The sequence below is a fragment of the Thalassophryne amazonica genome, chromosome 8, assembly GCF_902500255.1.
Source record: "Thalassophryne amazonica chromosome 8, fThaAma1.1, whole genome shotgun sequence".
NCBI classification, from domain to species: Eukaryota; Metazoa; Chordata; class Actinopteri; order Batrachoidiformes; family Batrachoididae; genus Thalassophryne; species Thalassophryne amazonica.
Genome location: NC_047110.1, coordinates 112,284,721 through 112,303,535, shown reverse-complemented (window position 1 = coordinate 112,303,535; position 18,815 = coordinate 112,284,721). Strand labels below are relative to the sequence as shown.

Below are 18,815 nucleotides of genomic sequence, written 5' to 3'. Positions count from 1 at the left end.
TTGCATTTATGCAATATCTCTAAAATCAGAAAGGTCTTGTCTCAGAGTGATGCTGAAAAACTAATTCATGCATTTATTTCCTCTAGGCTGGACTATTGTAATTCATTATTATCAGGTTGTCCTAAAAGTTCCCTAAAAAGCCTTCAGTTAATTCAAAATGCTGCAGCTAGAGTACTGACGGGGACTAGAAGGAGAGAGCATATCTCACCCATATTGGCCTCTCTTCATTGGCTTCCTGTTAATTCTAGAATAGAATTTAAAATTCTTCTTCTTACTTATAAGGTTTTGAATAATCAGGTCCCATCTTATCTTAGGGACCTCGTAGTACCATATCACCCCAATAGAGCGCTTCGCTCTCAGACTGCAGGCTTACTTGTAGTTCCTAGGGTTTGTAAGAGTAGAATGGGAGGCAGAGCCTTCAGCTTTCAGGCTCCTCTCCTGTGGAACCAGCTCCCAATTCAGATCAGGGAGACAGACACCCTCTCTACTTTTAAGATTAGACTTAAAACTTTCCTTTTTGCTAAAGCTTATAGTTAGGGCTGGATCAGGTGACCCTGAACCATCCCTTAGTTATGCTGCTATAGACGTAGACTGCTGGGGGGTTCCCATGATGCACTGTTTCTTTCTCTTTTTGCTCTATATGCACCACTCTGCATTTAATCATTAGTGATCGATCTCTGCTCCCCTCCACAGCATGTCTTTTTCCTGGTTCTCTCCCTCAGCCCCAACCAGTCCCAGCAGAAGACTGCCCCTCCCTGATCCTGGTTCTGCTGGAGGTTTCTTCCTGTTAAAAGGGAGTTTTTCCTTCCCACTGTAGCCAAGTGCTGGCTCACAGGGGGTTGTTTTGACCGTTGGGGTTTTACATAATTATTGTATGGCCTTGCCTTACAATATAAAGCGCCTTGGGGCAACTGTTTGTTGTGATTTGGCGCTATATAAAAAATTGATTGATTGATTGATTGATCATTGCACATGTCTCCAATGCAACAGAAAGTCTTTAAACTTTGGTTAACTTTGATGCACTGAATCATCAGGGATATTGTTCCTGTTAAAAGGGAGTTTTTCCTTCCCACTGTTGCCAAGTGCTTGCTCACAGGGGGTCGTTTTGACCGTTGGGGTTTTTACGTAATTATTGTATGGCCTTGCCTTACAATATAAAGCGCCTTGGGGCAACTGTTTGTTGTGATTTGGCGCTATATAAATAAAATTGATTGAATTGATTGATTGAATCAATACAAAATCTTTGTTTTTCTTTTGTAATGCACTGTACCCTGTCTGCCATTTGCTGGACATGTCTGGAATTGTTGCAAGGAATAATCTGATCATCACATGCATCATGGAAATTAAGAGCAGCTGTGGGTGAAGTTTTACCTTGAAGAAAGTGGTAACTGTTAAAATTTGCTTAATTGTTTGGGTTTTTCATCTGATTTTTGGCCACAAACTGCATGCTTAAAGAAATATAAATCTACGCTATTTTTGCCCATAACTCAAACTAACATACTGCACATTTTTTAAATCAAAGTGGAAAAATGATTCAGTCTAATTTGACCTTAAACGTGAAGGCTGAAGAAAATACAAGGTGTCTCAGAATTACAACAAAATAAATGTAATGATTTGGATATTTTTGAACATCGGGGTCACAAGTCAGACATGTTTCTTTTTCTTGATTCTTGCTCTTGATTAATGATGAAGATGGATTTATTGTGATTGCACACACATACAACACAAAGTGTTCTCTACATTTAACCATCATAATTATAATTACACAAAAAGACATGTTTCTTTGACATTGTGATCAACATTTTCTGGACGACATATTAACCAGAACAAGTTGGCAAAATGCAAATCAGTCCCAGCGGCAGCGTATATATTGACGTATGTACTGACGTATGTACCGACTTATACTGACTTAGACACACACTCACGATGTCTGATGTTGTTGGTTCTGTCTTCGTCTGTTCACCGGGTGGTAATAAAGTTTATAATCAGCATGTTTGGGGTGAGATTAAACAAAAACATCAACAGTCTGCAAGAAGAATTTTCAGAGATTTTTGGTCAAATTTCTGTCTTGATGTTCAGTGATGTTGAACTAAGGGCCCTGTCCCACTGGGGAGAGGATTAATTGCACATGAATTGAGTATACAAATTGCGGGAGTTCGTTGTTGTCCGCAACACAAATGGCCAAAAATGACAAATGTCCCAGTATGAATTACGGATATATTAATAATATATAGCGAATATATGATGAACAATCACGGTTATATAACGCATGTAGTGAGGAAACTGATCTGACACATTGAGATTATCACGGCAGTATTACGGGTGTATTATGAATGAATCACACGTGTTGCGCGTGCACGGCATCTGCATTGCGGTCATAAAAGAAGCGCACTCGGGCCATCGGCATCACTATTCACACCAACAGTACAGCCTCTGGAGCAAGTGCTGGACTTGGACAAGTTGATCACAGAGTCAATGTTCATTTTGTCATGTGAGGGTTAACTGTTCATGAGTTTGGGGAGCGGGAGGGGGAAAGCCACTCGGGTGTGAGACGGTGGTTTTTTTTTGGGTTTTTTTGGAGTGAGTTGTGGGTAAACAGCAACTCTTCCTTTTGTTGGTGTTAAATAAAAGTCCTGAATTGCAGCAGCTACGTCTTTGTGGATCTACACAGCTGGACCGGCACTGACTGGCAGGTATGTCGCTTTCTGCCACATATAGTACTTTGGGTTTACGTGACGTGTTTGTTATGCATTCACAGATTGTCCGCAAATCAGCTGCAAAGCAGATGTAATGTAAAGGCTTTATTTGTGGCCAATCTGTCTGCATTCGCTACAACATATTTTAGTTTGTGATGTGGACATGATGGGCACGATATATATCTGTTTTACACACTGTCCCAGTCCGCTGCTAAGCCGCAAATCCCCGTCAGTTGCGGATATCAGCGGTTAGGGCCCTGTCCCACTGGCGTTTAGGAGGATTTGCGCATGAAATGAGGAGACAAAAGCTGAGCGTCCGCAACAAAGGTGGGCGGAAATGACAAATGTCCCAGGGTGGATCAGCGAATACATGAGGAAGAAAAGCGGATATAACAGGGAACAGAAGGGAAGGCGACTGCGGAGGCGCCCCCATGAGGGGCACAGCGGCCGTGATGCACTCGCTTCATCCGTGCCCACTCTGTCTGCATGCGCGACATACCATTTGCGACCGTGATGTGGTCGTGCTGGGCACGCGTCATATCTGTTTTGCACGCTGTCCCGGTCCGCCGCCAAGCCGCGCCAACCCGTCGGTTGCGGATATCAGCAGATGACAGGGGATATGCGGTGCGTTGGTTGTGTATGTCCTGTGTATGTCTTCAGTATGTGTTCAGGCAGTGATGCAGATCTCATCCGCAGCAGGATTTTTGAGCGGCTCAAAAATCCTGGCTGCGGACATGCGTGCCTCTGCGGATGATCACGGACATGTTCGGATGGCGGCCGACTCATACAGGAATGTTACACGGTTATTGCGGTTGTTTGGCAGATGTGGGCCACTTTTGTGCGCATTCCATCCGCAAATCCTCCTAAACGCCAGTGGGACAGGACCCTTAATGGCAGATATACAGCGCATAGAGTGAGTATGTATTGTGTATGAGTATGTATGGAGTATGTCAGGCGGATGTCATCCGCATTCAGTTTTTTGAACAGCTCAAAAATCCTGGCTGCGGACATGCGTGCCTCTGCGGATGATCACGGGCGTGTTCGGATGACGGCCGACTCATACAGGCATGTTACATGGATATTGCGGATGTTTGGCGAATATGGGCCAATTTTGTACGCAATCCATACACAAATCCTCCTAAACGCCAGTGGGACAGGGCCCTTAGAACAACATATGATGACAGTGAAGTACTTTACTTTGAATTAATCTTTGTTGTCAAGTTTTTTTGTCTATAAAGTCTGATTTAAATGAATTTAAAGCTATTTTAAAGTGTCATTTGCTCGCGTGTCCTTCCTGCTGAGAGCAGCGATGCGTACGGTGCTGGACGTGTCAGTCCCACAGCTCATTACACACTCACTAATTGCAACCCAGTGGTGGAACGGTCAACTGGTTCACTTCACCCATTTGTCCACTGGTACGTGCACATCCACGTGTTTGTGCGTCTGCTTGTCTTCATGTACACCAGCTGTCTTATATATGTGGACGTGGACGCAGTCCAATATAAAGAAAGAAATTCAACACGCTGAATGTCAATGCACAGAATCTTTGCACAATATCTTAGCACAGACTTGTTGCACATTATCTTTGTGCAGAATCTTTACAAAGAATCTTTGCATAATATCTTTACACAGAATCTTTGCACAATATCTTTGCACAGACTTGTTGCACAATATCCTTGTGCAGAATCTTTACAAAGAATCTTTGCACAATATTTTTACAAAGAATCTTTGCATAATATCTTTACACAGAATCTTTGCACAATATCTTAGCACAGACTTGTTGCACAATATCCTTGTGCAGAATCTTTACAAAGAATCTTTGCACAATATTTTTACAAAGAATCTTTGCATAATATCTTTACACAGAATCTTTGCACAATATCTTTGCACAGACTTGTTGCACAATATCCTTGTGCAGAATCTTTACAAAGAATCTTTGCACAATATTTTTACAAAGAATCTTTGCATAATATCTTTACACAGAATCTTTGCACAATATCTTAGCACAGACTTGTTGCACAATATCCTTGTGCAGAATCTTTACAAAGAATCTTTGCACAATATTTTTACAAAGAATCTTTGCACAATAACTGCACAAGAATGTTTGCATAACATCTTTGCACAACACTTTTACAAAGAATCTTTGCACAATATCTTTACACAGAATCTTTATGAAGAATCTCTGCATAATGTCTTTACACAGAATCTTTGTACAATATATTTACAAAGAATCTTTGCAAAATATCTTTACACAAAATCTTTGCACAATATCTTTACACAGAATCTTTGCACAATATATTTACAAAGAATCTTTGCACAATATTTTTACACAGAATCATTATGCAGAATCTCTGCATAATATCTTTACACAGAATCTTTGCACAGACGTGTTGCACAATATCCTTGTGCAGAATCAAATCAAATCAAATCAATTTTATTTATATAGCGACAAATCACAACAAACAGTTGCCCCAAGGCACTTTATATTGTAAGGCAAAAGCCATACAATAATTACAGAAAAACCCCAACGGTCAAAACGACCCCCTGTGAGCAAGCACTTGGCGACAGTGGGAAGGAAAAACTCCCTTTTAACAGGAAGAAACCTCCAGCAGAACCAGGCTCAGGGAGGTGCAGTCTTCTGCTGGGACTGGTTGGGGCTGAGGGAGAGAATCAGGAAAAGACATGCTGTGGAAGAGAGCAGAGATCAATCACTAATGATTAAATGCAGAGTGGTGCATACCGAGCAAAAAGAGGAAGAAACACTCAGTGCATCATGGGAACCCCCCTCCCCCCAGCAGTCTAAGTCTATAGCACCTATAGAATCTAGCAGTCTATAGAATCTTTACAAAAAATCTTTGTATAATATATTTACAAAGAATATTTGCACAATAACTTCACAAGACTGCTTGCATAACATCTTTGCACAATATTTTTATTGTCACCAGGTTATTGGGTTCACAATCTGGAGGGGATGGGCTCATTTATGTTTCCAGTTCAAGAACCCTGTGCTCATTGGCCATGTAATGTGGAGTTGCAACAGGAAGGGCATAAGCGTAAAACCTTTGTCAAATCAACATGCAGATCCATGTCAGATCTGCTGCGGCGACCTGAGCGAAAAGGGTGAATCCAAAAGAACTTACTTTACTGAGAAAGTGCCTCAGCTTTTCCTAAAGCTTAGGCGTTATTCATATTGTGATTTTCACTTAGTTAATCCTGCAATCCAGCAATGAGAATAATTTGGTGACATCACCCACTGTGGATTTAATGAAGCTGCTCTGTTGCTGCTTTGCCTGTTCTCCGCTCAGCCTGCAGGTCCAGCTGAAATGTTTACATGTAAAGAGATGGTGTTCCCTTTGGAAATGCTGCTGATTTAGAACTTTGAGCATTGTTGTGCAGAAAGTGAGGTCCCTGTAGGTTCCACATTCATTAGCACGCGGTGGCCCTGCAGGGACCTGAGCTGAATCCTCAGACCTGGACGCCTAATTAATACACGTTATCCTCCAACCGAGTCCAACACGTGCAAGTCCTAACAGCATTAACGCGGCTTTACATCCGCCTGGGCCTTACCGGAGAACAAACAACTCAGGAGCTCCCGTTTGGTTTTCCATAATTAATAAAAAGCACTGAAGGGGGCGCTGTTTCCCCAAACTGCAGCCAACAAGAGGCGGTTTATCATCAAACAACCTTTGATCAGGATCAAAGGTCAGTGATGAAAGGTGAGTGATCAGGGAGAAAGATCAAGATCAGCGGAATAACTCCCAATGAAACCAAAGAACAGTACATTTTTAATCTGAGGGCTGCTGGACTTTGGTGCAGCTCTGAGCGCTGAGTGTCCTTTCTAGTCCACAAAAATGAAAATTTTTAATTATGCAATTAACTTATAACGTCCGCCAAGGACGTAATAAAATCATCTGCGTTTATGTATTTAGTTATTTGTCTCTCTGTTAGCATGATTATGTCAAAACTACTGCACAGATTTTGTCGAAATTTTCATCACAGATAGATATTAGGCCACTGAAGAACACATTCAGTTTTGGAGCTCATCCTGATCCAGATCTGGATTTTGGCTCAGGATTTCTCTTTATATACACTTTAAAGGATTACGTCAAAATTGCTTCACAGATTCTCACCATATTTGCACCACAGATAGATATTAGGACACGGAAGACTGATCTGATTTTGGAGCTGATCCGGATCCGGATTGGCGTATGTCAGAAATCTCTGATTGCTCTTATTGTCTATGCAGCTTTTTCAAAAATCCATTTCAGCTGTGTTACTGTGTTCAAAATATTATCAGAGAATCTGTTTCAGCCTGGACGGCTGCAGATTTATTCTGGTTTGTTGTGTTTTTTGCAGAGAATCAGCCAGAGCTGTAAAATATTTCAGGTCTTTGTGGAATTCAGGATCAGGCAGTAATTCTGAGACATTTTCCCGATGCACCAGCTTGTACTGTTCTTAGAGCGAGTGCGGTTATGAAATATTAAAAACGTCTGGGAACAGGCTGCATGTTGGAGACACATGGAGGTTCACGCATGGTAAAAGCTTACTTTCACGCCCAAAGCTCCTCCATCGCAGTCCGATTTCAATCCGGTTTCTCCATAAGTGCTGCACACACTGTCTGTGGCCTGCACTTTGCCTCGCCAAATTCCAGGGATGCACGGTATCGTATGTTGTGCAAAACGTAAATATTTTTCAGCATCTCACACAAAATGGGAGCAGCCGAATGGAAACAACAACAACAGAGCCAGCACACATTTTTAAAACAAATTTCAATGAATTCACTCTCATTATCAGCAGATTTTCACAACACAATGAAATATTTACTTGAGTTTTAGGTTTAATATGGTTCGACTTGAGTGTGTGTTTGTGTGGTCTGTCTGCACCAACGAGATAATCATAGCAGTGAGCATGGGGCCAGGTGTCAGTCCACCTGAAGTCACCAGAGGCCACCTGAACATCAACGACTTGTTTCAGACTTTCACAAAATAAGACACGTCTCTCTGATGTTTGTCTCACACACACACACACACACACACACACACACACACACACACACACACACACACACACACACACACACACACACACACACACACACACACACACACAATAAATACAAACGTCATTATTACCTTCTGCAGTAATCATTATTTATGACACATTAACACAGCGTTAGCACACGAGTCTGTGTGTGTGTGTGTGTGTGTGTGTGTGTGTGTGTGTGTGTGTGTGTGTGTGTGTGTGTGTGTGTGTGTGTGTGTGCGTGCGCGTGTGTGTGTGTGCGCGTGCGGAGGGGGCACAGTAGCGCCCTCTAAAGAACACTGATATATAACAGTCAGAGCTGTGCACAACAACACGCTCACACTCAAAGTTTCATCTGTCCGGACTGGGTCTCAAACCTGCAACCTCCTGCTTTCGAGTTCGCTTCAGTCGAGACAGTTAAGAGGATCAAATCCTGATCAGCCCAAATGAGGTCCTTCACGACAACCTTTAAAAGTGTTTCCAGATCGAGGTCTCTGACCCCAGTCCACTTCGGACTCGTCTCTCTGATGTTTGTCTCTTTCTGTGTCTCTCTCTCAGATGTCCAGCACATCAAACGGCGGGACATCATTTTGAAGCGGGAGCTCGGAGAGGGAGCGTTCGGAAAAGTCTTCCTGGCTGAATGTTACAACCTGAGTCCCACCAAGGACAAGATGCTGGTGGCCGTGAAGGTAAGACCCACAGCGATTCTCAAAGTGTGGGCCGCAGGTCCCCCGGCGGGCCGTGAAAGTAAGACCCACAGCGGTTCACAAAGTGTGGGCCGCAGGTCCCCCGGCGGGCCGTGAAAGTAAGACCCACAGCGGTTCACAAAGTGTGGGCCGCAGGTCCCCCGGCGGGCCGTGAAAGTAAGACCCACAGCGGTTCACAAAGTGTGGGCCGCAGGTCCCCCGGCGGGCCGTGAAAGTAAGACCCACAGCGGTTCACAAAGTGTGGGCCGTAGGTGCCCCGGCGGGCCGTGAAAGTAAGACCCACAGCGGTTCACAAATTGTGGGCCGCAGGTCCCCTGGCGGGCCATAAAGGTAAGACCCACAGTGGTTCACAAAGTGTGGGCCATGAAGGTAAGACCCACAGCGGTTCTCAAAGTGTGGGCCACAGGTCCCCCAGCGGGCCATGAAGGTAAGACCCACAGCAGTTCTCAAAGTGTGGGCCGCAGGTCCCCTGGCGGGCCATAAAGGTAAGACCCACAGTGGTTCACAAAGTGTGGGCCATGAAGGTAAGACCCACAGCGGTTCTCAAAGTGTGGGCCACAGGTCCCCCAGCGGGCCATGAAGGTAAGACCCACAGCAGTTCTCAAAGTGTGGGCCGCAGGTCCCCCGGCGGGCCATGAAAATAAGACCCACAGCGGTTCAAAAAGTGTGGGCCACAGGTCCCCCAGCAGGCCGTGAAAGTAAGACCCACAGCGGTTCACAAAGTGTGGGCCGCAGGTCCCCCGGCGGGCGATGAAAGTAAGACCCACAGCGTTTCACAAAGTGTGGGCCGCAGGTCCCCCAGCAGGCCGTGAAAGTAAGACCCACAGCGGTTCACAAAGTGTGGGCCGCAGGTCCCCCAGCAGGCCGTGAAGGTAAGACCCACACCGTTTCAGAAAGTGTGGGCTGCAGGTCCCCCGGCGGGCTGTGTAGGTGAGACAGATATGTTAATATAACACAACCAGCTTTTATCCTGAATCTCTCATCTGTTTTCTCTTTAGACACTGAAGGATCCCACTCTTGCCGCCAGGAAGGATTTCCAGCGTGAAGCTGAACTGCTGACAAATCTCCAGCACGAGCACATCGTCAAGTTTTACGGCGTTTGTGTGGACGGCGATCCACTCATCATGGTCTTTGAGTATATGAAGCACGGAGATCTGAACAAGTTCCTCAGGTGAGTTCAGCTAATAAACAGACACGTGTGGAAGGTCACGTGACTATGAGTCGCGAGCAGTGTTGCCACAGTTACTTTGAAAAAGTAATCCAATTACGTATTACTCCTTGAAAAAATAATTTAATTACTTTACTGATTACTCAATTTTAAAAGTAACTAAGTTAGAATACTAGTTACTTTTTTAGTTCCTTTCAGCAGCTACCAACAACCCCCCAACACCACCTCAACATGAAAATGATAACCCATTTTGCCAATATTCACTTTATAGTCACCCTTTCCTGACTTCAATGAATATAAATAATTGTTTAATAAAAAATAAAATAAAGACACCTGTCTTGACCTAATATGTAACTGTTGATGGCACTGTAACAGTAAAACTTAACATTTCTAACCTACATTGTTAAATGTAGCTATTAAATTCTTTCTGACATTTTTCTAACATTTAAATTCTTTCTAAACATTTTAGTTGTTGAAATTATTATTATTATTATTATTATTATTATTATTATAATTATTATTATTCAGTAGTATTAGTATTCGTAATAGTATGAAAAAATGTCTTCAAAAGTGGACCTTTAATCTAGGTCTGTTCTGGGGAGTCGCGTCTACTCCTCATCCTTCCCCCAAAGCTCCCTTCCCGCATGGATTCGCCCCCGACTTGCTGTTTGAGCAGGAAGAATGGATAATGTTTATTTATACAGAAAACATGACCAAATTGACAGTTAAGAAGTTTTATCAGCATTTTTTAACATCATGTCTTCCTCAGAAAGAGACTTGGGTGCACTTGGGTGGGAAAAAAGTATTTTAGTATTTGTGCATTGCGGATCAGCTGTTTTGCGGATACGCACAGAGCGGCACAGAGTTTTAAAGAGAAAAAAAGTCTTTTGTAAAACCGTAGCTCTCAGCCACTGCTCTTTGACAGACAACTGTTCTTCAACTTGGAGCTGAGCTGCTCAGTTGATGCAGCTCAGAACTCAGAACTCCACCTGCATCTTGTTGGGACACCTGTTTTAAAGCTGCCCTCGACCCACAATGTGAAAATAAAAATAATAGTAACGCACAGTGACTTGGCAAACTAATTTTAATCTGATTACTGATTTGGAAAGATTAATGCATTATATTACTCATTATTCAAAGAAGCGGTCAAATTACTAAGTAACGCCAAAGAATAACTCGCAAATAGTGAAAGAAAATCATCATCACTCATCTTCAACCACTTTTCCAGGTTCGGGTCGCAGGGGCAACAGCTCCAGCAGGGGACCCCAGACTTCCCTTTCCCATGCCATACTGACCACCTCTGACTGGTGGATCCCAAGGCGTTCCGAGGCCAGTGTGGAGATATAATCTCTCCACCTAGTCCTGGGTCTTCCCCGGGCTCTCCTCCCAGATGGACGTGCCTGGAGCACCTCCCTTGGGAGGCGCCCAGGAGGCATCCTTACCAGATGCCCGAACCAGCTCAGCTGGCTCCTTTCAATGCGAGGGAGCAGTGGCTCTACTCCAAGCTCCCCACGGATGACCGAACTTCTCACCCTATCTCTAAGGGAGACACCAGCCACCCTCCTGAGGAAACCCATTTCAACCGCTTGTACCTGTGATCTAGTTCTTTCGGTCATGACCCAACACTCAGGACCATAGATGTGAGTAAGAACGAAGATTGACCAGTAGATTGAGAGCTTCGCCTTTTGGGTCAGCTCTCTTTTTGTCACCACAGTATGGTAAAACAAATGCAATACCGCCCCTGATGCTCCGATTCTCCGGCCAATCTCATGTTCCATCGTCCCCTCACTCGTGAACAAGACCCCGAGGTACTTGAACTCCTTCATTTTGGGCAAGGCCATATTCCCTACCTGGAGTAGGCAGTCCATCGGTTTCCTGCTGAGAACCATGGCCTCAGATTTAGAGGTGCTGATCCTCATCCCAGCTGCTTCACATTTGGTTGTGAACCGATCCAGTGAGTGTTGGAGGTCACCGGCCGATGAAGCCAACAGGACCACATCATCTGCAAAAAGCAGTGATGAGACCCTGAGCCCATCAAACTGGAAAACCTCCTCCCCCGACTACACCTTGATATCCTGTCCATGAATATCACAAACAGGATTGGTGACAAGGTGCAGCCCTGGCGTAGGCCAACCTCCACCGGAAAAGAGTCCAACGTACTGCCGAGCACCTGAACACAGCTCTTGCTTTGCGAGTACAGAAATTGGATGTCCCTGAGAAGGGACCCCCTTACTCCATACTCCCGTAGCACCTCCCGTAGTATCTTCCAGGGTACCCAATCATATGCCTTCTCCAAGTCCAAAAAACACATGTAGACTGGGTGGGCATACTCCCAGGCACCCTCCAGGATCCTTGTGAGAGTAAAGAGCTGGTCGGTTGTTCCATGACCAGGACGGAACCCGCATTGTTCCTCTTCAATCAGAGGTTCGACTATCGGCTGAACCCTCCTTTCCAGCACCCTGGACTAGACTTTACCAGGGAGGCTGAGTAGTGTAATGCCCCTGTAGTTGGCACACACTCTCTGGTCCCCCTTTTTAAATATGGGGACCATCACCCCAGTTTGCCACTCCTTAGGCACTGTTCCAGACCTCCACACAATGTTGAAGAGACATCTCATCCAAGACAATCCCTCCACACCCAGAGCCTTCAGCATTTCTGGACGGATCTCATCAATCCCTGGGACCTTGCCACTGCGGAGTTGTTTGACTACCTCAGTGACTGCCACCAGGGAAAATTCTCCATCAGCTTCCAGCTCTGCCCTTACTATAGAGGGTGCTCTGGTCTGATGCAGGAGTTCCTCAAAGTGTTCCTTCCAGCGCCGGATTACATCCTCAATTGAGGTCAACAGAGTCCCATCCTTACTGTAGACAGCTTGGATGGTTCCCCGTTTTCCCCTCCTGAGGTGCCTCATGGTCTGCCAGAAGCACCTTGGTGCGACTGAAAGTCCTTTTCCATAGTTGCACCGAACTTCTCCCACACCCACTGCTTTGCCTCCCCCGCAGCAGAGTCTGCTGCCCTTTGGGCCTGTCGGTACTTTGCAAATGCCTCTGGAGTCCTCAGAGATAACATATCCCGGAATGACTCCTTCTTCAGTCGGACAGTTTCCCTGACCACTGGTGTCCACCATGGTGTCCGAAGGTTGCCGCCCCTTGAGGCACCTAAGACCTTCAGGCCACAGCTCCCCACTGCAGCTTCAGCAACGGAAGCTTTGAACATTGCCCATTCTGGTTCAATGCTCCCACAACATCCACATGGATGCTGGAGAAGCTCTGCCGGAGGCGTGAGTCGAAGATCTGTCAGACAGTGGGCTCCTCCAGACATTCCCATTTCACCCGCACTATCCATTTGGGCTTACCAGGTCTGTCCAAAGTCCTCCCCCACCCGCTGATCCAACTCACCACCAGATGGTGATCAGTTGACAGCTCTGCCCCTCTCTTCACCCGAGTGTCCAGAACATGCGGCCTCAAATCAGATGATACGATCACAAAATTGATCATCGATCTTCAGCCTAGGGTGCTCTGGTACCATGTACACTTATGAGCATCCTTATTTTTGAACATGGTGTTCATTATGGACAGTCCGTGACTAGCACAGAAGTCCAATAAGAAACAACCATTCGGGTTTAGATCAGGCAGACCATTCCTCCCAATCACACCTCTCCAGGTGTCTCTGTCATTGCCCACGTGTGCGTTGAAGTACCCCAGCAGAACAATGGAGTCCCCCACCGAAGCCCCATACAGGACTCCATTCAGGGACGCCGAATATTCCAATTTGCTGTTCGGTGCATATGCACAAACAACAGTCAGAGTCCCCCCCCCCCCCCCCCCCCCCCCCCCCCCCCCCCCCCCCCCCCCCCCCCCCCGCCACCCGAAGACGCAGGGAGGCAACCCTCTCATCTACTGGAGTAAACGCCAACGTAGCGGCGCTCAGCCAGGGACTCCTGAGTATCCCCACACTCGCCCGGCGCCTCACCCCCTGGGCAACTCCAGAGAAGAATAAGCACCAACCCCTATCAAGGAGAGTGGTTCTGGAGCTGAGGCTGTGCATGGAGGCGAGGCCCACCTGATCTATCTGGTATTGCTCCACCTCCCGCACAAGCTCCGGCTCCTTCCACCACAGCGAGGTGATGTTCCACACCCCCAGAGCTAGCCCCTGCCTCCGGGTCTGGTCCGTCGAGGCCCTCGACTTTCACTGCCACCCAAAAGACAGCGCACCCAACACCAGGGCTTCCCCCTGCAGGTGGTGAGCCCACAGGGTGGAGATGGAAGGTCCATGTTGCTTTTTCGGGCTCTGCCCGATTGGGCTCCGTATCAAGCCCAGTCACCAGGCACTCGCTGACGGGCCCTACATCCAGGTCTGGCTCCAGATGAGGGCCCCGGGCTTCCTCCAGGCCGGGTCACATTTCCTTTACCTCATTCTATCATGGTGTCTTGTGAACCATTCTTAGTCTGGCCTCTCGCCTGAGGCCATGGGAGACCCTACCAGGAGCACCAAGGCCTCAGACAACACAGCTCTCAGGTCCATAGCGGCACACAAACCTCTCCACCACAATAAGGTCATGGCTCCCAGAGAGGCGAAAGAATATCTCTTCCTCATATTTTCCACTTTTACTGGATGAAACTGTGTGTTTGCTGTTTTGTTATTTCACCTGCTGTCAGGCTCTGAGATTCGAGTCACCAGCGCACCTCAATTTAAAACGAAACCAGATGGAGGAGGTCCATTTGCTGCTAAAAGTGTGAATCACTAGTCAATAAAAAGTCAAATGAGCTGTCTATTATAAATAAATGAACACTTGTGAAAATATCGATGTATTTAGTTTTATTTTTGTGCTCAGAGATGTGAAGTCAGAAACATGGATAAATCAAATCAAATTAATTTTATTTATATAGCGCCAAATCACAACAACAGTTGCCCCAAGGCGCTTTATATTGTAAGGCAAAGGCCATACAATAATTACAGAAAAACCCCAACGGTCAAAACGACCCCCTGTGAGCAAGCACTTGGTGAAGGTGGGAAGGAAAAACTCCCTTTTAACATGAAGAAACTTCCAGCAGAACCAGGCTCAGGGAGGGGCAGTGTTCTGCTGGGACTGGTTGGGGCTGAGGGAGAGAACCAGGAAAAAGACATGCTGTGGAGGGGAGCAGAGATCAATCACTAATGATTAAATGCAGAGTGGTGCATACAGAGCAAAAAGAGAAAGAAACACTCAGTGCATCATAGGAACCCCCCAGCAGTCTAAGTCTATAGCAGCATAACTAAGGTATGGTTCAGGGTCACCTGATCCAGCCCTAACTATAAGCTTTAGCAAAAAGGAAAGTTTTAAGCCTAATCTTAAAAGTAGAGAGGGTGTCTGTCTCCCTGATCTGAATTGGGAGCTGGTTCCACAGGAGAGGAGCCTGAAAGCTGAAGGCTCTGCCTCCCATTCTACTCTTACAAACCCTAGGAACTACAAGTAAGCCTGCAGTCTGAGAGCGAAGCGCTCTATTGGGGTAATATGGTACTATGTACCATACTTACCTTATATACTGATGACTGTCGTGCAACATCCAGTAATCAGTACGTCATCAAATATTCAGATGATACTGTATTGCTGACACTGCTGTCACCACAGACAGTCCTGAGCTGCACCAACAGGGGGTTGAAAAGATCGTGATGTGGAGCGAAAACAACGCTCTGCAAATAAACACCAAAAAAACAGAGGAGATGGTTTTCTGTACAAAAACTGTAACAGTAGCACCCACCATCATAAACGAGAGTGTAAAACAGGCGGAGTCATTTAAATAATTGGGTGTGATGATTGACTGTTTATTGTCATGGAAACATCACATAGACTTTGTTTGTAGAAAGACCAAACAAAGAATCTATTTTCTTCGTCGTCTGCGGTCTTTTGGGGCCTCTCATCAAGTGCTGTTCCTGTTTTTCACTTCCATCATCCTCAGTGTTCTGCAGTATTGTAACGCTGTGTGGTTCAGTTGTCTGTCCGTCACTGCTAAATCTGGGCTTAGACAACTGCTTAAAATCTGCTCTAAGATAGTGGGACAGTCTCTGGATGGTCAGTATGAAGCCGCATATCACAACAACATGATGCGGTTAGCAAAGAACATCGCCTCTGACCCCAGCCATGTCCTAAACTCTGAATATGTGCTCTTACCATCAGGGCGACGCTACTGTGTGCCGCGCTATAACAAAGTCAGGCTTAAGAACTCATTTATACATCAGTCCATCTTGAAACTAAATGAGGAGCTTAGTTCCTAGAGTCAGAGTGTGAAGGCAAATAGATGATTGTTTATTGTTGTTTTCTTTGTGTGATGTAATTGTTTTAATGTATGATGTCTATTGTTCTTGTGTTATACGGAGCTGCTGAACATGTGAAACAAATTTCAGATCCCATGATCTGACAAGAAAGTTCATATCTATCTATCTATCTATCTATCTATCTATCTATCTATCTATCTATCTATCTATCTATCTATCTATCTATCTATCTATGAGGTCCCTAAGATAAGATGGGACCTGATTATTCAAAACCTTATAAGTAAGAAGAAGAATTTTAAATTCTATTCTAGAATTAACAGGGAGCCAATGAAGAGAGGCCAATATGGGTGAGATATGCTCTCTCCTTCTAGTCCCTGTCAGTACTCTAGCTGCAGCATTTTGAATTAACTGAAGGCTTTTCAGGGAACTTTTAGGACAACCTGATAATAATGAATTACAATAGCCCAGCCTAGAGGAAATAAATGCATGAATTAGTTTTTCAGCATCACTCTGAGACAAGACCTTTCTAATTTTAGATATATTGTGCAAATGCAAAAAAGCAGTCCTACATATTTGCTTAATATGCGCATTGAAGGACATATCCTGATCAAAAATGACTCCAAGATTTCTCACAGTATTACTAGAGGTCAAGGTAATGCCATCCAGAGTAAGGATCTGGTTAGACACCATGTTTCTAAGTCCTCTGCAGATGATCAGTTAGCTGTTTTACAACTACCCTTTCAAGAATTTTTGAGAGAAAAGGAAGGTTGGAGATTGGCCTATAATTAGCTAAGATAGCTGGATCAAGTGATGGCTTTTTAAGTAATGGTTTAATTACTGCCAGTTTAAAAGCCTGTGGTACATAGCCAACTAATAAAGATAGATTGATCATATTTTAGATCGAAGCATTAATTAATGGTAGGGCTTCCTTGAGCAGCCTGGTAGGAATGGGGTCTAATTTTATTAGCAAAGAAAGTCATGAAGTCATTACTAGTTAAAGTTAAAGGAATACTCGGCTCAATAGCGCTCTGACTCTTTGTCAGCCTGGCTACAGTGCTGAAAAGAAACCTGGGGTTGTTCTTATTTTCTTCAATTAGTGATGAGTACTAAGATGTCCTAGCTTTACGGAGGGCTTTTTTTATAGAGCAACAGACTCTTTTTCCAGGCTAAGTGAAGATCTTCTAAATTAGTGAGACGCCATTTCCTCTCCAACTTATGGGTTATCTGCTTTAAGCTGCGAGTTTGTGAGTTATACCACGGAGTCAGGCACTTCTGATTTAAGGCTCTCTTTTTCAGAGGAGCTACAGCATCCAAAGTTGTGCTCAATGAGGATGTAAAACTATTGACAAGATAATCTATCTCACTCACAGAGTTTAGGTAGCTACTCTGCACTGTGTTGGTATATGGCATTGAAGAACATAACAAAGAAGGAATCATATCCTTAAACCTAGTTACAGCGCTTTCCGAAAGACTTCTACTGTAATGAAACTTATTCCCCACTGCTGGGTAGTCCATTAAAGTAAATGTAAATGTTATTAAGAAATGATCAGACAGAAGGTGGTTTTCAGGGAATACTGTTAAGTCTTCAATTTAAAAAATTATCCTGATGTCCCCTGCTGCTGATAAACGCTCACAAACGTCAAACTGTGAGAAATATGAACATTGGCGACATCATCTCAGGTCTAAAATAAATGGTGTGGGGGTATTTATTTACAGAGAGAAATCAGTCTTTTTTGTGAACTTTGACAGTGAATCTGTCAAACTGGTTAAAATGTTTGTTTTGTCCAGTGTCGCCTATTAGGTGGACAGTTTTTTTTTAAGTAGTCCATCTGGGACAAAGCAGACGTGAAGCCAACCACACCCTGAGGACGGTCTTCAAAACACAGCTCTAAACCACCAATTTTATCCTTTCCCCTTCGTGTGATCAGGAGAAAATTCTTAAAGTGTGTTTCCTCTCCCGAAAGGATTCAAGGATTCAAAAGAATTTTATTGTCATATGCACAAAGGAACATGTTCCCTGCACAATGAAATGTGTCTACTGCATTTAACCCATCCTAATTGCCAGTTAGGAGCAGAAGTCACCATTAGGTTCCCGGGGACCAGCTCCAGATGTACATCCCTGCCTTGGTCAACAGCAGGGCTGAGCAAACCAAGACCGACCCATAACAAACGACACACACATAACACACAACATAAGCCGGCCCGGTACATAAACACATATAAAAAACACACACGAGATAAGGAAGAGAAAAAAAAAACCTCATAGCCGCTGCGTTACACAGCAGCAATGAGGAAAAAAAACCCCATCAGCACAGAAAAACAATAATCGCACATACAAACAAAGATGCAGGACTACAACTGAGATTTGAAAGTCCAGTTTATCAGAACACTCCGGAGGCAGCCTATTAGGCGCCATCAATGGCCTTGTCCGACAATCCTGGAAGGGGGAGGGGCTCAGCCCTGAGCAGTCCACTGTCCACAGTCAACGTCAGAGCTGGAGAAGCTGAGGGGAGGGGGATGACCAGCGAGTGAGGCTTAAGTGTTGATCTTCTTGAGGAGGTTTTTTAATTGCAGCGGCCTTGAAGTGCAGCTGTGTTTGGGGAAGCCAAATGAATATCCAGATTAGCAGACGCCTGAAAGATTCCACAGTTCTGAGAACAGAGTGGTTCTCAGAACGGTCAAAGCGGATTTCCAGAGCTGCAATCCTGCCCGAGATGTTTTCCAGCGTGCGGTTAACACCTGCCGACTGCACAGCCACTGCCTTCCCAATCGAATCAATCATGTGGGGCAGCCTGGACGGCCCAATTATTGCTGCTTCCACCTTCTTAATTTTCCGGTAAACCAGCGCCATGCCCGCTCCACACAGCAGAAAGCCGGTCACCACCAAGCCAAATATATACACATCTTTGACGTCCTCCACAGAAAGCGTGTAAAGGCACATGACCTGCCATCTCCTCCACGAGTCCA

The 18,815-nt window shown here is 45.0% G+C and overlaps 1 protein-coding gene across 3 annotated transcripts in view; it reads left to right on the top strand.

The window, feature by feature from the left end:
• LOC117516329 (NT-3 growth factor receptor-like) overlaps positions 1 to 18,815 on the top strand; it is a 442,081-nt gene that overhangs the window by 385,314 nt on the left and 37,952 nt on the right. For all 3 annotated transcript variants that reach the window (XR_004562366.1, XM_034177281.1, XM_034177282.1), the window contains 2 exons: positions 8,277 to 8,407; positions 9,424 to 9,596. Coding sequence is in view for 2 of the 3 variants with exons in the window: in XM_034177281.1 (XP_034033172.1) it covers positions 8,277 to 8,407; positions 9,424 to 9,596 (304 nt within the window). In the remaining variant the exon portion in view is untranslated. The remainder of the gene's footprint in view (positions 1 to 8,276; positions 8,408 to 9,423; positions 9,597 to 18,815) is intronic.